This window comes from Amblyomma maculatum, chromosome 1, assembly GCF_055883805.1.
Source record: "Amblyomma maculatum isolate TAMU_Amacu chromosome 1, ASM5588380v1, whole genome shotgun sequence".
NCBI classification, from domain to species: domain Eukaryota; kingdom Metazoa; phylum Arthropoda; class Arachnida; order Ixodida; family Ixodidae; genus Amblyomma; species Amblyomma maculatum.
The window spans coordinates 255,751,225-255,769,332 of NC_139344.1; the positions used below are offsets into that span (position 1 = coordinate 255,751,225).

Sequence of the window (18,108 nt, forward strand, 5' to 3'; positions counted from 1 at the left end):
ATTTCGGACCCAGGTATGCAAAAGCGGAAATACGCTCTATCTGAGCCTGCGGATGAGTGAAATGATAAAACGGCAGTGAAGCTTCTGCTTTCCCAATACGCGTAGCAAGTGAGTGTAATTCGCACTGTGGCTCTTTAGCAACCTTAGTGCGCAATCTCTGCTTCCGCGATGAAATTACCTAGAGTAGTATGCCATTTCGATCCTTTGACGGTGGCTAGTTTTGTATGTTAGTAGGCATTCTGCGATATGCCTGCGGTGATGCATCACTCCGCGCGTCTCATCTCTTCCGCTCAGCTGAAAGCTTTCTTTGTTTAAGTCTTAGACAGGAGACGTGGATAGCGCAATTAATATTTAATGCAGCATATTACAGGATTCACAGCCCCATGGATCTCCTAATCTCCCAACTACCCAAACGAAACGACGGCATCAATATTATGGCCGACCGTAAAGGAAAAAACAGTTGCGCTCTTCCGTCGTTCTGAGCGTGGTAACCTTTCTCTTTTTTTTTACCTTTTATTGATCCTCTGAGAAGATGACAAGAGAAAATGTTAACTAACGAGAGAGGGAGCGCGGTCTAGCAAAGCTTTGCTGGGCTTAAGCTAATTGAAGATAAAAGAAAAGGAGCTAGATGCTAAAACAAAAAAAAAATCTATTTCGAGAAAAAAAAGCAATGACGTAAAAAAAAAGTATAAACATACAATAACATAAAAATACAAAGGTAAACAAAGAACACAACTACCTATTTGCAACGAACAGTGCCATGACATAAAAAAAGGAGGATAGAAAATGAGTCGTGAGCTGCCGACAGGCTATAGACACTATAACCGATTGACTCCGTGCACACCGCCTGGCGCGCAACGGTGGGCGCCGCGTTTAGCGACACTGGTGGCCACTTCTGCGTCCAGAGTGGGATAGTGTCCCATGGGATTACATGCGTATAAAAGCCTTAAAAGCATTTTTCTTATTTCACACCGCAAATACGATATCGGCCTGCATGAAGAAAAGCCCAGTATACCCTAAATATATTGAAAACTTATGAAGCCTCATTTCGAAGGCGTCGTTTTCTTAAAACACTGCGATGCATGCGAATAGGAGTCGCCCAACTGGCACCGGGTAGGATCGCAATGCACAGAGATGTTCAAAGAAAATTTTTCGAACTGTTCTGTCGGTTCATCGTGGACTCATGTAGGCAGCCGTTCGTTCACAGTTAGCATGTGCTTTGAAGGTATGCAATGGCATTTAGAATCTATATTTTTAAAACCCCACGAAAAGTGTATGTGGCGCTCCACTGGTGCCTAGATTCTCAAAGCGAAAAGCAGCTCTCAAACGGCGTGAAAGGCGAAGAAACACGGCGCATTTTTGCGGAGGATGGCGCATACGATAGCTGGCCGATGCGGCGGCTCTCACCGTGCAGACGACGGCGTAGACGACACCCCGACCACTTCCGCCGACTGCGCGCGAACCTCAGCGGCCGGCCGCTTCCGCCCACTGTGCGCGAGCAGCCTCAGCAACAGGGTGTATTGTCTGCGTCGTCGCCTCCAACGGTGCGCAATTTGTTCTCGTTCGTCTGTCAAGCCCTTTGCGATCTGCCTTTTGCGCAGAGCATCTAGGCTGCCCAATTTCAACGACCGTACCATTAACCAGTGGAGCGCAAGTAGCAGCGTATTGGACTCCTGGAGAAGCTCCTGCGATTCGGAGAAACACCAGCTCACAGAGCTCTTGTCAAGGGTAAGTCTGGCTCACAGCACACACTTATCGTGCGTTCTAAAAATGCACCTTCTAAATGTCGGTGCATATTTTGCCACCGTGTTCTTCAAAATATACACGGAACGGTGACCGATTGGCTGCCTATGCGGTGAATTAGGAGAAAAACTGAATGTCCTGTCTCTGTGAGGTACGCTTTCGGGCGGCGCCGGTGGCCAGCGGCGATCCCCACGCGCACGTATCTGGATGTTTTAAAACTGCATCACCTTCGAAATGGGGTTTCATAATTGTGCAGTACGTTTTAGGGTGTAGTGGGATTTTTTTTCACAAAGGGCCGTCATTGTAATTGCAGTGCACAATCATAAAAAAGGGTTCAAGCTTTCTGGGTACATGCATTCCTATGGGATGCGTTCCCGTGCACGGAGCCTATTGTAAGAAATATAACGCAACGCATTATTAGCAAGCTCATAATCTCGTTCATACAACGTGTTGCACAATTACCGGCGTGCTGTAGAAGGCTTCTCTCAGCTAAACCTCTGAATCCTCGCAGCTCAAATTTCGCACGGAAACGGCATTTTGCCGTTAGTATTTTTAATACCAAATTTGTTGGGCGTACTTAATTTTGCCTGATTCGATCAGAAGAAGTCAAATGTTACCTTCGTATGCGGAGGCGGCGATGCAAGACGAGCCGCTGCGATTGCACCGGCATCGCAGCCGCCGCATTAACATCCAATCCGACTTCTTCTTATCGAATCGGGCAGGTACTACCAACAAATTTGGTATTAAAAAATACCAAGGGCAAAATGCCATTTCTGTGCGAAATTTGAGCTGCGAGGATTCAGAGGTTCAGCTGGGAGGAGCATTCTGCAGCGCACCGGTAATTGTGCAACGCGCTGAAGGAACGCCAGAACTAAATACAAAAATTAATTGCTCTCTCCCATCATGACCCTTCGCAACTTGCCCTCTAAAGAGTTACGGGTGTTACTAGTCATGTACGTGCGCGCGCGCCAGCTGCTGTGGAGAGGAGGAGTGGAGACGGTATAGTCAAGGAAGCCTGCATTCGAACGCCCTTCTCATAGGGTGGTTGGTGCCCACTCAAATAGGAGTGGAGCGATCGCAGCCACATTGTCTCACAAAATGGAATATGATTTATAAGATAGTAAAGGCTCAGCACCTGTCGCACTTCTGAGTGCACACTGAACCACGCTGTAAGGGAAAGCATTAAGGCGGGAGTCTAAGAAAATAGAGAAATAGGTGCCGTAGTGAAGGGTTGCTGAATCTTTAACGTTCTCTGACATCGGAGCATCTTCAACGTTCACTGACATCGCACAGCATACGGGCGCCTTTCAGTTTCTTCATCTAAACGCGGACGCCTCCGTCTGGTTCGAACGCAGCTGTAGAGGATGTGATGTCAGTGCAGGTTAAAGATCCTCAGTTAGTCGAAATTGTCCCGGAGTCCTCCACTACGGCTCCACTTCCTCTTTTCTTTTTTTCACTCCCTACTTCCCTCGCTTCCCTTACTACGCGGTTCAGATGTCCACCCAGAAGTTTGAGAGGTACTGCGCTCTCCTTTCCTCTAGACCAATTTCCGGTTTTACTACTGCGATGGGAACGGCACATGACGGCAGTATACTAACTGCGCACACGGACGCACGTGTGTTGTCAATCTGATAATAAACATAGAAAGCACGTTAGTTCACTACTTTCACAAGCGAGAAATGACTCAGTAAAATAAATATCGAAAACTACATTCTATGTTATATCAAAAGAGATATCGCTCGACATTTGACTCAGGAACGTTGAATCCTTTTAGCTTTTCCTTTCAGCCCTATATGCATCACTTCACTCACGACGCGGCTCTTAAAAAAAAAAAAAAAAAAGAAGAAAGAAAGAAAAAAAAAAGACTGCAAATTTGTTTTTAAATGGAGCATATTCGTGCATAACGCTACAGCGCGAAAGTTTAGCCAACGCCTCCAATACTACTTAAGGCCTGCGCCCTGTCTGATGACGTCACCATCCGCCTGCGTACCGGTCGCGATACGCCGAACGTGCACTGGGACGCATCAAAATTCAAGAAGCGGCGTCTCAGCGGCAGAGCTCCAGCGTCCCCCAAATTTTTCCTCTTTCTGCACGCTGCAAGTTCGTCGAGCCAGTCGGTTCTTCACGTGCTGTTTTTCTCGCGCGCGCTCAGCATGCAGGCTTCGGCATGCGTAACAAGTGTTATGTGCCTCTGTGTCCAGGAACTACAAGACGGGGAACACGGTTAAAGTGTTTTCATTCTCAAAGGATGAGAAGCTCTACAATAAGTGGCTTTGTGTGATTCCTCGAAAAGATTTAGTGCACATTGCCAACAACAAGGAACGAATCAATTTTCTCTACTGTTGCCACAAATGCACTGTGTGTAAAGAAGACATAACAAAAAAAAATTATCTCTCCTACGATATTACTTAGTAGTGCGTTGATAATATTGCCGCGAACTATTTAAATCTTTATTTGTTCTTATTCGACAGCCGCTGGCATGCGGCCTTATCGTTGTGATTCTAGCGCGCTTATCGATTCTGTATTCCGTATTGTTCATGCTCGTTGTCGCGAGACGAAGCTTTATCCTTTTCTTTGTCGCGTATGATGCGTCGGGACGAATCTCGAAGATTCCAGCCGCTCACGTGTGTTTTCTACAATGTTCCAGGTCATGCTAGCACCGTATGCGGCTTTATCTAGATCTTTCCTCGCCGCCTTTAAATTCAGTGCTGAAAAGTGTAACGGGCATTCTTTGTTCGACGACCACCGAGCCCGATTGTTGCCATCGCCGCCGCCGAATCGCTTAGCTCTTTTGTGGGCGCAAGTCAGTCAAATAAAGTGTTTCTTCAGTACACACACAGACTCTTCATTTATGTCATCGACCTTGTCATCTCCAATATATATAGTGTGTGCGTCGCACTTTTGCTATTGTAATGCAGGAGCGCGCTTAACACTTCAGTGTATCCTGTCTCGAGTATACTTCATCGTACACCAATCCTCGGACCGAAAGGTGCCCAAAGTCCCACTAAAAGCGCCTTGTCCATGTCTCAAATCAGTATCATCCCAATTCCATGGCTGCACCTCGGGTCTCTCGAAATAATTTGTCCTGCCAGCGGCGGACTCCCCAGATGAGAAAAAAAAAATGCGTCGGGAGGCACGTCTTGCTCGTGCTATATACCTATATAAGCTTCTGCAGTCAGCTATCAAGATGAACAAATGCAGAGTAAATTTTCATAAACTGCATGAAATCATGGAATGATGGATGATGAAATGATAGAGCATCTAAAATTGAAATGTGTTTCAGTTCAATGCACTGTTATTATTTACCCAGACTGTACCGTGTCCTTGAAAATTGTAAATTAAATCGTGCCGGTTTTACAGCCCTCTGATTGTTTTCTCAGACCTTCGTGTCACTGCGTGTTTCACGGCAACTCAGTGAAACGTTTAGGGGATTCAGTTGTGCCAGTCGAGGTCAGTGCTATCAATGTCCTTCTTGAGATATTAAATAGGTTGCGGCAAATTTGAGATGACAAAGGTCCACCTGATGGCTTTAGTGACCTGATAGTAAATCTCTGAAAGACCGAGCAAACTGTCTGCGAAAACAGAAAGGACGCTATTAAGTTTTTGAGTGAACAAGAGGGAACGCAACAACACGACTGATGTTGCAAATATCGACACAAAAGAGCGCATATTGAAGACATTGACTTCAAAATAAAGTTATTTATCACCGTCACTGTTATTTATGTAGTGTCCAATTGCGCTACGCTTGTCTTAATGTGAATTATTCCATGTCACAAAATGTATGGGGCAGCGCATTAGCAGAATCAAAGCGTGTTTCCTCACAAACAGCGCTTACAACAAGCAGCAGCCTATAACTAAAAATTACGAGGGACTTTAGCGACTAAAGTAGTGAAAGGTGAAAGCCTGAGTGCCGCATTCTGCTAGGCAACTGGCACTAATTAGTAATTAATAATTTATTAGTTCTTTAGCAGGCAAATAATAAATAATAATTCCTTAGTTAACAACGAATTGCTTAATAGTACTGATTTTAATTAGTAATCAATTAGTAATTGACCATTGATTGGCATTTCGCCATATAAAGCACGCATGCGCGCATACTGTGGTGGTGCTCTGCGATTGTCGAGACCTCTATGACGTCATCTCGTCTCGGCCAATCAGAGCCGCCGCAAAAGTGGGACACATTTTGTCCACGACAGCATGAGCCATTAAAGGCTTTCGCCTTAATAATTATTCCTTGGAAGATTTCATCCAGAGACTGGCAAGCTTTCGACACAGCATGCAGAAGACTTGCTCAGTAGAAGCGTTCGAAGCAGCGCGGCGGCCTTGGCCAGCCAGTGATGACGTGGCTGACGTCATAACACATGAGGCGCAGGCCTTATGTTTAGGAGGCGTTGGTTTAAAGCATGCAAGCTGCCTCATAGCGAATATGGTTTATAGCTTACGGCGCTAACGTTAAGCAACTATCTGTAAGGGACGCAGTAGTAGTGGGTTCGAAAAAAGTCGACCATCTGTGGTTCTTTAACATGCACTCACATCGCGCAGTACACGGGCGCCTTGAGTTCCACCTCCGTCGAAATGCGCCAGCTGCGGTCGCGTTTGAGCCGGAGTCCGCCGGCACAGAAGCGACCGTCCTAATCTCTGAACCACAGAGATGGAGCTGCACAGTGAGGAGAGACGGTAATTGTCACAATGCATGTTTCTCTTGCCCGCATCTGCAAAACCAAGCAAAGTTTAGTTTTGCAGACGACAACCTCGTTCCATTTCTCTTCGCCGAGCAAAGGAAAGCTGGGCGTCGTGTTCAAAGGCACGCGAAGCAAACAATTTAAAACGACCGCGGGCAAGAGAGAGAGGTAGAAGACGCACACACTGCATTAGTACCGCTGAACCCGCAGCCGATATAAGAAGTCTTGAGACGCGAGTTCCACCGCAGTAGACGTGCGTTCCAGGACAGCAGCTGGACACGCTGACAATTCTTAAAAAGGAGCGGAGACGTACCGCAGCAGACTGCAGCACGGAAGCAAGTAGCGCGCCGGTTGTTGGCCTTACTCCTTGTCTGTAAGTGTTCCTCTATCGTCTCCTCAGTCCCTGTTGCTATTAATTAATGATAGTTTATGAACGGTTAAATTTCCGTTTGCTCTCTATGCGTCTCGGTGTTCTCAGACAAAGTTTCCCATCTGCAAGCTTATTAATCCTTTTGTGGTCACATCCAAGACTGTACTCACTGCTTCGTGTATTTCCATTTTATCATTACATCGCATCTGGAGTTGGAACTCATTGGCCCGTCTCAGGTTCGTTTCCTGTTTGCGCCCCCACTTGCGATTGGGATATTAATGCTCAATTTTGCAGCTTCGCCGAACGGGCCGGCCTGTATGAACGAGATGCCCAGAAATGTGAACCCAGAATACGGTAAGTGGCGCCCAATAATATTTTGCTATCTTATATAGGTTGTCCTCTCTGGGCCAAGAAGTTCACAGTGCTCTGCACCTTAACCGAACAGTGCCAGGCATTTTATCTGGGATCGGCCATCTGGTACTCTTTGTTCGCATAATGTTTTTATAGGCTTGTCGCTAAGGCCCAAGGCGTCGGCCTATATTTATTCAATTTGTGGGCTAAGTTCCTTTCGAACATATCAGTCACATTCTATAGACGGCGTAAAGAAATGGTCTGGTGTGGAGTGTCGCGTACATAACCACTGTTCAAAGCTACTTGCAGAAGAAAGTGGCGGACGCCGTAAAATAGTTCACTAATATTTTTTTTTTTTTCTCGGAAGGCTTTTTCAGAAAATTCTATACACATGGCTTACTAGGCGTCGGAACTAACGCTAGCTAAAGACTAAAAATGCCCCGAGGCACATCCTGGATGTGCCTCGGGCAGCAAGTGGATGTGACGGGGCGAAAGCTATGAAATGGGCACTGACGGAAGCATTGAAAGTAATTCCTGTAACGTTGCCGCGTTCACTGCGGAAAACAGCGGGCGCGCTGGTTCCCGGGAGTTGCACGCAAGCAAGAACTGCCTCCCTAGTGGCCGGACGGCGTTTCGCGTACGTCGTCTCACATGTGGCGTCTCATTGCTTTACTTCTGAAGCTAGTGATTTAACTGCGAAATCATTAGAAGCCTCAGCGGTGGGAAACAGCCTCCGTCTCTATTACGTAGTATTCGATGAATTAGAGGGTTGTGTCCTCATAAAACCACATCATATGACCGAGATGTCAGATGCGCTGGCCGATGCAAGCGGTAGCTGACAGTTGGAAGGAGCGTTGGTCACGTGGCATCGCTGAGCTCAGTGCGGGTTCGGCGGCAGTTGGCAGCGGCGCTGGCTCTAGTAATCTTCCTTGGTGGTGCGCGGACCATGTCTAGAAAGCTCCGCGTATCAGATTGCAATGGGGCAAGCATCGACGCCGTCCATGCCTGTGCAAAAGGCTCCGTACAGTGAACAGGGGGCGCTGCGGAGGAGCGCCGCACTCAGCGCCGCCGTGGCGAATTCCGCGTTACTGAGCAGGCCGAAGCACGGTCGATATCTAGGGGAGCGCGCTCCCCCTCGAGGAAGGCCGTGGCCGATGATACAGGGAAGACGATAGGCAGCCAGTGTCCACCCAACGTCGTTTGTTCTCAACCAGAGGGTGCGATTGTGTGTAAATGACATGCACTAGCTTTTTTATTGTGGCTAGTGACAATCTGTAAGCTTCGAGCCATTAAGGGAATACAACAGGGGTCTAAAACTCGTATTTACTGTGCGGGCCGCATTGAACAAGTTTTGTCCCTCGCAGGCCAGGAGACGGAAAATAACAAGAAAATAAGAAAAGAACAACAACGAAAAAACAACAGGAAACAGTACAATAAATAACAATAAAATGAAAAAAACCCTTCTCGTTCCCATAACACGCCTTAATGGAAAAGAAAAGCGACGTGATTCTCAGGTTTGCTTCCGCATTTCTCGGTGAAAGGTATTGGTTAATAAGTACTATACTTACCCTCAACGCAAAAAAATGCACAGTTAGAAATGAAATAAAGAAGGGGCAGTATGGTGCATGTATTCACTCGTATTTGTATTCAAAGACTTGTGTTGAAGTCTTCGTATTAGCTCTATGGCTCTTTGGGGCAGAGTGATGTACCATTGAAAGTTCATGCCGATTAAGCGGTGAATGCCTGTTGTCATTCGAAAACAAAACAAAAAAAAAACTTTTGCCGTCTGGGTCCAAAGCCTTTGAGTTTCTTTTAGTTGCAGATCAAGGCTGGTGGTACCGCTTTCGGAACGTAGGCTAAAATGCTTAGAGCCGCCGGTCTGCAGAACGCAGCTTCACGGCCCGCGATTCGCGAGTTCGAGATCCCTGGCAAAAAGTCGGATAATTTCTGATGAGCAGAAAAAGTGTGCGACGCTTGATATATATGTGGTTACGGGACGGGTGTTCTAAAAAGAAAAAAGAACTTTATTTCAGGTCTAATCTCGACTGACCGAGTCGCGTGGTAGTGCTACTAGCGGACAAAAAGAACCTCTCTTAATTCTGACGTATTTCAGATGCTTGCGTAACTCGGACGTAAATAAGATTTTCAGCACGATGTTACCTAGTTGCTTATTGACAAGCATTTTGCGGTGTAATGGCTAAGGAAATAATTTTTTTTTTGTCATGGAATCTAGAAGGTAGAGTTCAGATGTAAAAAGATAGCAAGTTTTGTGCTTTCCAATTAGAGTTCCCGAAAATTGTGCTCCATCTACAGCCTTAATTCTGCTATGTACCTACATATTTTTGTTCAGCTAACAATCACCCGTACTTGATAGGAAAGAACCTACTGAAAACAGTGCCGGTCTCTCTACGGCCTGCCTGGGAATCAAGAATTCAATGCCCGACTACCCTTCGCACCTATGACAATCCATGGCGTATCAATACTGACGATTTCTTTTTGTTCTGCTCGAATATTTTTTGCCGAGACCACCACTACCATTTCTTGCCGCCGTTGAACTGCGTCTGAAAGCGTGCGCTGGAGCCGCAGCGCTTTCTCAGAGTTTCGTTGGAACTGCGGTAGGTGGCACAGGCGTCGCGCGCAAACTTTACTGTACGGAGCCTATAGCGAAAAATATCCTAAAGCAGAGAGGTTGACCACGAATGTCCCTGAAGGTTGAGAATAGGCACGGCACAGGGCTCAGCTTGTGTAGCGAGGAATGCACCTGGCGCTTCCCTGATAATTGAAATTAAGGAGCGGGGGGCACATTTCGGGAGTGGAAGGGGGTGTTAAGGTTAGAGAAAGGGCAGTCATGAATGCAAAAAAAAAAAAGCTTCTTTACAATTTTTATACAGAGGTGCCTTCAAGGAAATAAAAAGAGTGCATACCACTCTCTTTCCCCTTCACCCCCTCCGACTTGGGTGTGCATGCAAGGTAATTCACTGGTTGCGTAAACGACTAATACCCCAGTCACACGGGCAAGTTTAGTGACACTTTCACGAAGTGCACTTACATAGGAAGAGTGACACTTTCGGTGCTCACTGTCACACGGCAGAATCAAGTGTCATTTTAAAATGACGGCAGTGCCGATGCGGATGCGGCAGCGCTATGAATAATTAGTTTTCATGAAAATACCTTAAAATTCAATTTTATTGCAAGCACAATTACCCTAAGGTAATATTCAGTTTATTTGTGCATTTGAGTACATGGTTTTCACTTAAAAAGCATCTCGATGTAGCACGCGCTTTTCGCTACATGCATGGTTACTGCTGTTTACATGCAAAACCGGCCTCACGCTGCTAACTGCGGTTTAGATAGTGAACGTAGCAATTGCGACTTTGATTTGCATCGTTAACCGAGAAAATGCCGGTAGCGCCTATGTATGGAAAGGAGTCACTGGTGTTCGAGCGCGAAAAGTGCACGATCGAGTTGTATGATTCAGAGCAGCGTGCATTTTTTCACACGAAATCATGTTTGACGGCGCTTCTAAGCATGTCCAGCGGCGCAGCACCCACGCACGGCAGCATCGTCACGTCTTCACAGCGTTTGCTTGGCGTGTAGTTGTACACAACGTCGAAAAAGGTCCAATTTCCGCAGCATCACGAAAGTAGGCGAGAAGTTCGCAGCGTTCACAGTACCGGATGCTTCCGCTGTAGTGCCGCCCGTGAGCGCCGTGAACGGCAAAGTGCGCGGGGCAAGTGCGCTCCTCCGTGGTCGTCGCTAGGCCTATAGTTTGCTTCGCATTGAGTAGTGGGTGGCGCTTTCGTATGGCCAGCTTAATAGGATATATGGCCCACTTGTGGCACTGCCTTGAGAGAAATGAGAATAATGAGAAAAATGTGCAATTCGAACCGACGATGCCTTAGGAGCGTAGCTAGCGTATGCATGTACTATAAGGGTGAGCTGTGCCGCGCCGCCGGCGACGATGGCTATGAAGTTGAGTGCAGAAATTTTCTTGTATCGCAGCAATTACTCCTACTGGCGACTCGGTACGTGTCAACGATCGCCCAAAAGTCTTAATTTCTGACATTTCTTTACTCCAGGGATTATTATTTATGGGAAAAACAAATTCTCGCACACTTTTCTGAAGCCGGTGACAGCGGGGCCGGGTGCACCGTAAAGGTGCTGGCTTGACGCTGGCGGCTTGCGGGAGCGAAAGCGGTACTGTCTTCGGCCGGCGCTTGAGCGAAATGCTGCCGTGTCAAGTGGCGACTTTCTAGAGACTGGGTATACAAATAACTCCAACTTCGTTACTGTAGCTTGAGATACCGCATACCATCGAAGTGCAGCAGCAGACGAACGCCTTCGCCTTAGCCCAAGCACTGAGAACGAGGGTAGCTATTCAAGTGTACGCATCGTTTTTAGTTGGTGACAGCTTAAATCTCTTGCCTATTAATAGAAACGCTCATGAAATTACGACAAACATTTTAAAACATTGTAATTGTCAAAAAATCTATGAGTAATATGAAGTGTCCTGCTGTCGAGACTACACACTCGCCTGCCGGACAAAGTGCAGTGTGTTCCCCAAACTCACTTTGCGCTGAGTGTGTTCGGCAGCGAGTGTCATTAAAGTCCATCGTGTGACACGATGCGAATGACACTAAAGGCGAGTGCACTCGTTGAAAGGGACACTAAACTTGCTCGTCTGACCGGGGTATAACTCTCGATCGTCGGTAGTAAGAAGTTTTTCACAAGGAAACATGGCACCCTCGCAGGCTCTAGGGCAGGACCTAAAAGAAAAGAGCGCAAGAAAAGATACTCCAGACGAGGACGCCCCCAGGCTAGAGTGTGCGAGGAGACAGTGGAAGAGGTGAGCGGCTGCAATGCTGGAATAGTCGCCACAGAACACAATTTGAAGTCGGCCGAATTGGCTCCGCGAGGAGCTTCCGCTACTGGCCAGTGATTTTTTTTTTTTTTTTATCGTTTACAGAGCTGCATTACGAGAGGTGCATCAGCGCGGTCTTTGCAGGTGGGTTTCCAGCATGGTAGACACCATGTACTACATGTACGGGATTGGGCTTGATGGTTAAATCATTAACTGGAGCCACCTATCAACTTCCTTACTTATGTTTTAGGGGGCAATGTTAAATTTTAAAATTAAAGAGGGTCAACATCAAAGGGGAGACCAGTGCTTAAATTTCTTAATATATCGTACTTCAAAATGCGCATTTAAAAAACTCGTTAAATTGGCTACACAGTTCTTTATAATTTCCTACTGACGTTTTTATTCCTATTACAACGTCGCTAAAATCAAGTTAACTCCTTCAACATTGCATGAAATACACAAACGGAGTCTGTATGTGTTGCGTAAAAAGTGTAATAGACTGCATTGTATGAATCTTCGGTGCGTGAAAGCCAACTCACCGAGCTCTCAAAAGCGTCTTTTTGATGTTCAATAATTACGGCCACATTGTCTAAAATTTAAAAACGGGGCTCATCTTTGATGTTGACGGTCTTATATCTCGCAATATTCGCCCTTAAAATCATAAATGAAAACGTTACGTAATATTATTTAATTAATCAAATCAAGCACTGTTACGTACATGACATCCGTCCTACTTTAATATCCACCTGCATAGAGTGCAAAGACTCAACTCTCGTATAAGTTTTTAAAACAGAAGCTTGTAAACGTTCAAAGAGAAATCTTCCCCGTACTGCTTAACGCGGAGGCACAAACTCGTAAGGCACGGCTCTAAGAAAGCATCCTCAGTAGCCGTATGGCTGCGCTTAGGTGGATGCCAGTGAGTAATCACTCGCTTATTACAAACGCCCACATGTTTCAATGCTGCAACTTTATCATTGCCAAGAATACTGGACGCCTTGACGGTCATCGATGCTAAACCTAGTGGTCGCTTGAAAGTATGCGTTTTAGCGATAGCTCACAGGCATGCCCGAGCTCTTCTATACCGGGCGTCTCCCCCTGATGACCATAAAGGGTGCCGTGACCTGATAGGTTTAGCAGTGTATGCTGACAACCTCGCGCCATACAGAACAGCCAGAAAGGAGTACCCAACACCACACAAATCCCTCAATAAGTTAGAAGAGAACATCCTTAGGAGACTACAAACCAACACATACCCAACACCAGCTAAATTACACCTGTGGTACCCTACACTATACTCTCCGCAGTGCCCACACTGTGGAGAGGTAGCTAACCTCTACCATATGGTGTAGGCATGCCAATTTAATCCCTTAGTTGACCCCATTCCCAACCCCTCGGAGGAGCAGTGGGAGGCTATTCTGCTCAGCGATGATCCTGACCGTCAGCACTGGCTGGTGGGGAGGGCCAGCGCAGCAGCAGCAGCCAATGGACTACCGGACTAGGCGGCCCACCCACATGTTCTGAGAATACTGAATAAATAAAGATGTTTTCAATCAATCAATCATGGCATTCCTTGGCGCGCGTTCAAGTGTGGGATTGCAGATGACAGGATTGCTAGACAAGGAAAACACATCTCGCGGAATGTGGCGCGCAGATGACAGATCTCGGGCACAGATCTCTCGCACAGGATTTCATTCCATGAGCCTTATTATGCTATATTTACATCAACTAATCAAAGGGGTTTTAAAATGCCTGAGCCATTGTACCATCTTGGCCTAGGAAAAGGCCCGAAGTCTTTTCGTGACCTCTCGTAAGCCACGAAGTTTCGTTGGTTCATTTATGTTAGAAAGGGATAGATAGTAAATGAGCTGTGGCATTTGAGTGGCGTGCCTTAAAGAGATATAGTGATGCTAACTGCAAACTATGAGTATGCGAGCATGCTAGCTAACAATTTTTAATTGCGTACAAGGCGGCGTTACACTCGAAAGCAAATGGCTTTGTGAATAAACAGAGAAAGAGAAAGGACTGTACAGGCCAAGCAAGTCACTGTCTGAGTCAGTGGCATGATATGTACATGGTAGCAAATGACAATTAAGCGGGAAAGGCAACAAAGTTCATTAATGCAACCGCGTTCCTCCCAAGTATTTTTTTTTTTCTCCTCAAAAGTAGTCGTACAAATAAGAACCCATGTTGGGCGGGATATACGTTCTAAATGATCTCCAGCATATATCGCAGACAGCCGATTCTTGATACTTAGAAGAAACACAGATATCACAAAAGCATTATGAAGGAAACTGGGTGAAGCGCCCCAACCACTGAACCATCACAAGGTGGGGAGGGGGGTAGACTTAGAATAGATTACAGAATAATAAATTTATCGCCGAGCGGCTGGCATGTGAAAGCAATAGCAGAGTCCTGCAAACGTATCATTCACTTCGAGAGAGTGTTCGCATTCCACGCAAGAACTCCAGTTAAACTTACCCGCTGCATCTCTGGCATTTCCTTGAAGCGCCCCAGATGTGCCAGTGCCGGACACTGCGTTGTTCCTGGTAGCGTCATACTCGCGCGACAGATAGTGACTTCGCGACATACCGTCCCTACACTCTCCATCTTTCCACGTTCCCTTCACACCCTGTGTTCTCTCTTCGCAGATGCTACCTGTAAGCCCTTTCTCTCCTCTCCTTCCATCCCTCTCTCCGGGTCTTAACCCATAAGGAAAGTTCTAACTTCGGCGTTAAGCTGCGTATACCGCAGTTTTATAACTCAAATTTCCCAATTGTATTGCAGTGCCCAACATAGAAAAGATTTACTGTAATAGAAGAGACATCTGGGCGAGTTGGTATGATGACATAATGAATAAACAGCTCTCGACTAGAACGAAGATCAAGAAGCAAAGAAGGTGACAGCGCCCGTCCTGTTTGCTTCTTGATCTTCGTCCTAGTCTGTAGCGCTGTTTATTCATTATGTCAAGAGAGATAAATAGTAAAGAAAGGAACGGCAAAGGGGTTAACCCGGCAATTCCCGGTTGCCTACCGTACAGTTCAGGAGGGGGCCGACTGTAGGTAACCAGCATCAGGGATCAGTGAAACGTTCCTATCGTACAGTAGAGCCCAGCCTGAATTGCAACGTTCCGACTAATACCCGTCCTCCCGCTTTATGCAAAATGTGTGCACTGTAAAGCACTCCAAAGGTGACCCGGTCTTTCCCTTCTGGGTGGTTAGGGCGGAAAACTTCCCCCGGGCTATCTATTCCCTTATAGAGGAAGATCAGTTGCAAACTTGTCTCGATAGTTACAAGTGATATTGAGCGATACTGCTGACCGGCTGCTTGGGCTGTTTCCGTGAAGCGTTCTACGCCAGAGCTTCAGCAGAGCTCATTGGAAATCAAGCAGTTCGCATTGCAGGACATCGAAAAGTTGGAGGCGAGCGCCAAAGCCTACGTGTCCAGGATCCAGTTCGATGTGAACACTTCTCAACTGTCTACAGGAACCGAGTACGTCAGCGCTGCACCCCAGACTGGGACTGCGGGGACGCTCAGCGGTGAGTTCTGCTTATTTTATCTATCTACGAGCAGTTGCTGTTAGTCAGCACCACCTGCGCATATTGTGGTTTTTCTCTCTTTTCCCTCAGACATAACATAGAGTTTGGTTGTAAGAGCTGGATGAAGTTTTCGATATTTCATGTGCTATAGACGCGGTGACCTCGACTTTTTTGCGGGCTAGGAAAAAAAAAAGGTGGTTCTAAGCATGGTTTAGAACCCTCGCAGCACCACAAAAGAAAGTGCTATCATATTTATATTGTAAGGGGGGGGGGGGGGGTAATTACAGGGTCTTATGGTCCGAGCGCTCAGTGCGATGTGACCAACCCAACAGACACCATCGGCTTCTGCCTCCTCGTTCTTCACTAGCCCCACAGAACTGCCAGCGCATCATTTTCGTCACTGCAATCCCCCCCGGGAGAAGAGGGAGCCATCCTGGAGACTCTAGGGGTAGCCAATACGGCCGAGTCGAAGAAGTACTTCAGGCGCTGAACGTGAACAATCTCACTCCGGTGGAGGTACAGATCGGAGGAGGTGTCAGGCTCGACGATGTAGTTTGCTGTCGACTTCTGTTGAATAACTCGGCACGGGCACTGGTACTTGGCCAACAGTTTGTGGGACAACTGCGGGCATGCTGCACGAACTCACAACCAATCAAGCCAGCCGGGTTGAAACGGGCTTACCTGGACGAATTTGGTTCTCCGCCCTGAATGATCGGCCCAAGCGGCAGTAATCTTCCCTCTGGAGCATGCTTCGCGGACTGAGAAACGGCGCAGTACATTCGGAATGGCGAAAACCCTGTAGTGGTCGTCGTGACGGTATTGTAAGCGAAAATAACAAAGGGAAGGACAGCACCCTACTTGGCATGTATGTATGTATATATGTATGTATGTATGTATGTATGTATGTATGTATGTATGTATGTATGTATGTATGTATGTATGTATGTATGTATGTATGTATGTATGTATGTATGTATGTATGTAAATATAAAGATGTGCCACATCCACCGCTAGCGACAAAGGTGGCGCTGGAGGGCGCTCACAAGCTTCGGTTGATCAACATAAATACTCAAGGAAGCGAAAGCTTGGGCAGCTGTCGACGTAGCTCAGTTGGAAGAGCACTGGACGCGATATTCGTAGGTCGTAGGCTCGACTCCCAACGACGCGTTGTTTTCCTTCCACTTTTCATTTATTATTTTGTATCCCGATAATCACCATAAGAATTGTTGTCAAGTACAACTTAAAAAAAATTAAAAATTCCCCAACGTACGCCTTGGACTCGTGGGCTGTCAGCTCATTTAAACTATATATATATATATATATATATATATATATATATATATATATATATATATATATATATATATATATATATATATATATATATATATATATATATATATATATATATATAAACATTCGAAACATTATAAGAAACATTCACATTCAAAACGGCGTCTGTTATTGCTTTTCTGTACAGCAAGGCCCACAAAGAAAGAGACACTGATGCGATCGGTGTTGGGAGCCAAGACTTCTTTGTAGCGTGACCAAGAGGACGAGACATCGGACGGGGAGCGGCAGGGAGAAAAGGCGAAGCAAATATGTTCATGTACACTTTTTACATAGCGAAGTATGTACAGATCAAGAAGAGAGTACAGAGCTCACTTGTTGTTGTTGTCCCCACCTAGAGAGCTAGGGAAAAAGAGTTCATGTCGGGCGGTAAAATCAGGGAGACACTTGCGAGCATTCGTGGTGCCACTCACTGCCGACGATGGACGATGGTACTTGAGCCTCCTCGCACACCTTCATGTGGCAAGGGTGAACTTCCTTGGTAGTGATGGCGATCTTCAGCTGACAAACGCCGTCCAGGATTCCGAGAAATCCGTCCCTGGTAAAGGTTACTTCCACACTGGTCTTAATTCTTGAAACGTCACCAACACCACCATTCGGCGAAAAGCTGCATGCCAACAATAGGGAAAATTTCCTTGTGGGCACCCGGGCGAACGCCAGGCGGGTAATTTCACATGAATGAATGGCTTCCCGGAATGATTGGCGACCCGACAAGGTGATTGACCGCGGCAGAACGTGTCGACGATGTGACCGCAGCAAGTGGTGGCGATGTTGCCACCGACACGGTGACTTCGGGGCTGCTGCTCACTAGCCTGACTTGGTTTCTGTCATCAGCCACTGGATCCTCGAATACTCAGAAAAGAAATGTGCTGGCAAAGGCGGCTTTGAGACGCCCTGTCCCCGAACAGGAACACTAACATTCGAAAGTCCATGCAAGGCTGAATACCTTCGTAACAAGGATGATGGCCATTATTTCACAGTTAAGTGCTCTTCCTCCGATAAATAAATACTAGTATTTTTGTCAGCGTAGATTCTTGACAGTCCAAAATGACAAAAACAAGAAGCAATTACGGTTAGCCACGTATAACATTGCCGTATCCATTTTTGTCGCGCTTTTCAGGCAGCTCTTTTACTTTTCGTAAAATGGTGCCAGCTGTCCAATGACGTGGCTCAGGGCACGCGTGTTTCGAAACATTCAAAACAGCGTTTGCTTTT

At 46.5% G+C, this 18,108-nt stretch overlaps 1 protein-coding gene across 1 annotated transcript in view; it reads left to right on the forward strand.

Annotated features, from left to right (window-relative positions):
• The first annotated feature begins 1,523 nt into the window (after positions 1–1,523).
• LOC146206273 (uncharacterized) overlaps positions 1,524–18,108 on the forward strand; it is a 33,138-nt gene continuing 16,553 nt past the window's right edge. Inside the window, exons 1-4 of the mRNA XM_084608689.1 lie at positions 1,524–1,728; positions 7,090–7,149; positions 11,898–11,992; positions 15,408–15,543. Of these exons, the coding sequence (XP_084464815.1) occupies positions 7,113–7,149; positions 11,898–11,992; positions 15,408–15,543 (268 nt within the window). The 5' untranslated portion in view covers positions 1,524–1,728; positions 7,090–7,112. The remainder of the gene's footprint in view (positions 1,729–7,089; positions 7,150–11,897; positions 11,993–15,407; positions 15,544–18,108) is intronic.